Source organism: Sinocyclocheilus rhinocerous, unplaced genomic scaffold (assembly GCF_001515625.1).
Source record: "Sinocyclocheilus rhinocerous isolate Xijiao unplaced genomic scaffold, SAMN03320098_v1.1 scaffold1975, whole genome shotgun sequence".
Lineage (NCBI taxonomy): Eukaryota > Metazoa > Chordata > Actinopteri > Cypriniformes > Cyprinidae > Sinocyclocheilus > Sinocyclocheilus rhinocerous.
Genome location: NW_015640048.1, coordinates 20,770 through 26,467, shown reverse-complemented (window position 1 = coordinate 26,467; position 5,698 = coordinate 20,770). Strand labels below are relative to the sequence as shown.

Here is a 5,698-nt window from a genome sequence, read left to right as displayed (position 1 = left end):
AAACGCTGTGAGAGTCCAGATGAAGATGATGATGAAGGTCATGTTGATGAAGATTGTTGTGTGTGTCAGTGATGAAGTGTTAAACTCACAGCACTATAAACACTCTCAGAGCACTGAAGCATCTGATCAATATGCAAACACTCTCCACATCATTTACCTGAAGACTGCAGAAACAGTTTTACTATTTATTATCTTTGCTAATAATTTTTTTTTTTCCATTTTCAGAAACAAACACTCATGATTTACTGCATGTTAATTAATTATTTATTCTAGGTTGAGCTTCTCTCTCCAAACACTGTTTTAATGGTGGGTTTCATTGAGGCTTGGATGCTGAGAGCATTTAATACCTGTGTTACAGATTTGATGTCATCCATGATACTGTATAACAGGTCAAAGGTCATTCAATAGGGAATTAATCTAAATCTTGCTAAAGATTCATTATAAAGCAGGTAAATAGAATTAATGTAAATGCAAGGAATGTATTTTGAGACTGATAATGAAACAAATTATTGTAATCTTCATGCAATAACAAGTATTAAGAATTAAAGAACATTTTGTGCTGTTTTTTATAACATTCCATGTGTGATGTTGAGAAGAGCTGCTGTTGAGTCTCATATCAGTGTGTGTGAGTGTCGTGGAGTTTGTGTTCATCTGAGTGTGACGGAGGTTTTTGTACGACGCTTTCACTAGAATGAAGCATTGTGCTACACTTTTGGTGGAGGAACTGAACTGGTGATCAGAACTAAGTCTTTCTTAAATTATTTAATAAAAATATATTATGTGTGTGCGTGAATTATGAATTGTAAAGTTTCAGTCTATTTTATTGATTGACTGCACCTTCAAAAAATTACTATGTTATGAATAAGTCATATTTGGTGATATTCCATGTTTTTTTTTTACATTTCAAACCATAGTTCATATGTGTACTTACTGTTTTACATGAGTCATTTCAAACCTAGTGTATGATAACTTTTCAATATATTTGAATTAATTTCAATATTTTAGGATTTTTAAAAAATAATTTCTTCATGTATTTCATTTTGTGCATGACACAAAAGCTGGATACTATAGACAAAATATTTAATTTTGTTGGTGTCATCATCAGGAAGAAAAGAAATTCAGTTGATAAACGTAAAAATAAATTACTTAAACTATTACGTTTACTTTAATTATATTTATGAAAAAATGCCCGGAATTATTACTATTTTCAAAACACAAATAATATATAAAAAAAATCAATTATAAAAACATCACAACAAAATTATCAATTTGCATTTGAAGAGATGTTTTATAAAATCAGTTTAAACATTTTACTTAATTGAGAAAGTAACAAATTTGCACACATTTTACAGTATATCATGTTTGCTTTAGAGAAGTGATATGTATATATATATACAGTATGTGTCCGACTGCATCATTGATCAGTGTGTCCTTCCTTCAAAGTCCTTCACTAAAGTTTCAGCTGCTGTTGATGGATTGTAATAGTTGAGAACAGCTGCGTTTAGCAGTAAATGTGAACTGAAGCTCTTGGGGTTTGAACATGGTCTCTGGAGACGGAGCTGCTCTATTCTGAGACGATCAGAATCACTAAAGCTCTCAATGCAAATCTGATTTTCAGCTCAAACTCACAGTTTCACTGTTTGATCGGTTAAACGCTCTGAACTGGAACAGTTTAATTTCTGCTCATGAGAAATGAGAGAATAATAAATTCATTATCAGCTTGAGATGGATATATACTTGAGAAACCGCTCAAGAACATCTTTATGTTGCTGGTGATTCACAATGACTTTTCTATATGACTAGTGAAATCACTGTTAGATCCACTGCCACTGAATCTAGATGGAGTTCCACTGTAACGGTCTATTGTTAGATGTATCAGGAGTTTAGGAGCTTCTCCAGGTTTCTGTAAGTACCAGCTTAAATAGTAACGTGGTGCACTATATTCATACACATCTGCTCACAGCACTATAAACACTCTCAGAGCACTGAAGCATCTGATCAATATGCAAACACTCTCCACATCATTTACCTGAAGACATTCGCTCATTATCAGACACAAAATACAGTTACTGAAATAAGATAAAAATTTATCTTTTTCTTAATATTATATCTTCTAAAAGCCAAGCTGTTACAAATTGTATCAGATCACTCACTATAGAATTCATCTCGAAGACCATAATATTATTAATACAACCACTGACTGTTAAACAATTTAATGCTCTATAGAAATTATACAGTTTTCCTATTACTTATATATTTTAATTCTATTATTAGTTCGCATTGAATGTTTGGCAGTCAGCATTGTAAAGATGGTTTTTATTGTCATGGCATCTTTGTTTTCATCCTGTAAACTATAATTATTTTTGTTATTTCTTAACTTAATTTTATGAGTTTTCAAAGCTTCAGCTCTTTTTTCCTCATTGATAATTAAATAGTAAATGGTTATAAATGTGCACTGAAATAAAATTTACATTTGGTTGTCATTTTGACACCACTTTGATTTTACGTGAAAACTTAAGACAATATTAAACTTAAATTTTCAGATTAGTGTGTTGATTTTTAATTAAAGCCTGCAGATATTTTCAAACTGGAAATGATGGTTGCTTAATTTTATTTTTGTTCATATTTAAAAGGTTAATATTTTTATAGTAGATATGCCAGACAAATGTTATATTTTCCATATTTTAAAACAAAATGTTTTACCCAATTTTCTCATGCTGTCATGAAACATTGTAACGAACTCCTGCAGTTATTGTTTATTCACATCTGATCTTTGAGGGATTTAATCAAAGTGACTAACATTGAAGTTCATAATAGAAATTACTCTTAATCAGTGCATTTCATCAAACTTTCATAGCTTTGTTGATCACAGTCAAAATTAATTCCAGTGACTTGCAGTTTAATATTATAAAAATGACTAATAAAAACTATCACTGTATTAATTGTTCATATATTTTTATGAAGCTGAAAGGAGAGAAATGCTTTCTTCTTCACTGAGTTGACTGTTGTGTGTTTGTCAGGCGTCACTCGTCCTAAAGTGAGCGTCCTGCCGCCCTCCAGTGCAGAGATCTCCTCAAAGAAGACAGCGACACTGGTGTGTGTGGCCAGCAAGGGCTTCCCGTCAGACTGGAGCCTGAGCTGGAAGGTGGACGGGAGCAGCAGGTCTCAGGAGAGCAGCGCTGGGCTCCTGGAGAAGGACGGTCTGTACAGCTGGAGCAGCAGCCTGACTCTCTCTGAGCAGGAGTGGATGGAGAGCGTCTCAGTGAGCTGTGAGGCCACACGGAGCGGCCAGCCTGCGCTCACTGGACACGTGACGAGACAGCAGTGTTCAGAGTAGATCTGCTGCTCTTCTCACTCATGTCTCACATGGAGACTAACAGCACATGAGCGACTCCTTCATTCTCCACATCCAGCTTCAGTCGCTCGCATCTCCATATGCTCTGCTTTGTGTGCTTCATCCTTTGTGTATTTGTGTTTCAGCTCTTACATTGGATCAGAGTTTCAGCTCACATTTTATAAATAAACTTCACTCAACGGAGCATGAAAACACCTGCAGATTCATGATGAAACAAGAACATGCGGCCAAATTATGAACCTCACAAATAAAATGGCAGATAACTTTAATAAGATAAAGTATTGTACATTTAAGTATTTATCATGTTAAAAACTCAAATAAATGCTTTATATTTTATTCAGTGTTAATAAAAATGAAATCACTGTTAGATCCACTGCCACTGAATCTAGATGGAGTTCCTGACTCAAGAGTGTCTGCAGCATAAATCAGGAGTTTAGGAGCTTCTCCAGGTTTCTGTAAGTACCAGGATAGAGGCTGAACAACCCAACCCTGGTAAACTTCAGGGCTGGTTTTACAAGACACACCTCCTGAAGCTTGTGCTGCAATGCAAATCATCTCTATGTAAATCTGTGTATGGGTTACAGCAGATGATGCACATAAAACTAGGGATGTAACGATTCACTCAAGTTACGATGCAATACTATTCACAGTAATTTGACGATACGATTTTCTTCTTTTTTTTCTCAAGAAAATGAGATTTAAGACCAATTATAAGTGAAAATGTCTCTTTTTATTATTGCTTGGACAAAATGCTGCACATTTTTCTTTCTGAAATTGAAATGTATGAAATAACAAAACTTAAACCAAACCCCAAATCAAATAAATGAATAAATAACACAAATAAAAGAAATCTCTTCATATAAACAAACTAAGGCTTTGCCTGTGCTCTTTCCATTTAAAGGTGACCTATTATGCTCCTTTTTACAAGATGTAAACTACGTCTCTGATACCCCCAGAGTGTGTATGTGAAGTTTTTACACAAAATACCCCACAGATAATTTTTTATAGCTTGTTAAATTGGCCACTTTTAGGGTATGAGCCAAAACGCACAGTTTTTGTGTTTGTCCCTTTAAATGCAAATGAGCTGGTGCTCCCGGCCCCCTTTTCAGAAGAGAGCGGAGCTTCAAGAGCTCAAGCTCCAGCATACCAGCAACAACAAAACAGGACAATCTCACGCACTGAAAATGTCAGAAACTCTCAGTAGCGGTGTTCAGCCTTATGTGTTCGAACCGGAATCAGACAATGAAATATCACAAACTTTGTAAGTCCCACTAGTGATTATGAGCTCAACAAATTCAAGCGGTCGACTTCACATTGCTTTCTTATGCAATTTATAACTACCACATTCCCATTTACAATCATCCTGGTAGCACGTGAAGGCAGCATCAGTGAAAACAGGCAGAGACAATGGTAGCTTTAGCAACATTAACCTTACAGAGTGCCAAGAAGCTCTTTCAGAAATGCAGTTTGGGAAACAAAATATGACGCGTGATAAATTGTCTGGAGCTGACGTTTGTGCATGAAGCGTTGGTATTGATCCCTCTATCATAATCAACCTCTGCGATAATCCAGCGTTGAACCGACCCTCGTTTGTGAGGCAGTCTGCTGTGAAATGATCGGCACAAACATATAGGACTTTACCGGTTGTTTTCTGGGACATTTCATTCGAAAATGACGTCAATGTAGGAAGAAATCTGGAATCTCTTGTTCAGAGAGACTGTTTATGATTTATTAGGATTATAAAAAAAATTAATGGGTATATTTTTACAATTATAGGCTGGTTGTTTTCACACACCTTATAAAAGGGATTTTTGCATAATAGGTCCCCTTTAAAATTAGAGTCACCCACTGCATTTTAATCATGATCCAAACAAAGATGAATTAGATTGTATAATTTTGAAATTTGAAGCAAAAACAGAATGGTCTGACTTTAGTTTTGTGAAAATATGCTACTTCAAGCCAGGCTCAAACTACAGGAATTTTAGCCCGATTTAGCCCAGATTTTCCCCTCCTATGACTCGATCGGTTTTGATGTTTACATTTACATTACATTTACATTTAGTCATTTAGCAGACGCTTTTATCCAAAGCGACTTACAAATGAAGACAATGGAAGCAATCAAAATCAACAAAAGAGAAATGATATGCAAGTGCTATAACAAGTATCAGTTAGCTTAACGTAGTACACGTAGCAAGGGTTTTTTAAATTATATAATAAATAAAAAGAAAACAGATAGAATAGAAAAAGAATAGAGCAAGCTAGTGTTATAGGTCTTTTTGCTTTTGTTAATTGTATAATAAATGAAAAGAAAACAGATAGAATACAAAAAGATTAGAAAGCTAG

At 34.7% G+C, this 5,698-nt stretch overlaps 1 gene segment (V, D, J or C); it reads left to right on the top strand.

Annotated features, from left to right (window-relative positions):
* The first annotated feature begins 19 nt into the window (after window positions 1–19).
* Window positions 20–3,423, top strand: LOC107752418 (Ig lambda chain C region-like). The segment is given in 3 exon segments: window positions 20–60; window positions 1,871–1,905; window positions 3,021–3,423. Coding segments are annotated over 3 exon segments (393 nt in total).
* The last annotated feature ends 2,275 nt before the right edge of the window (window positions 3,424–5,698 follow it).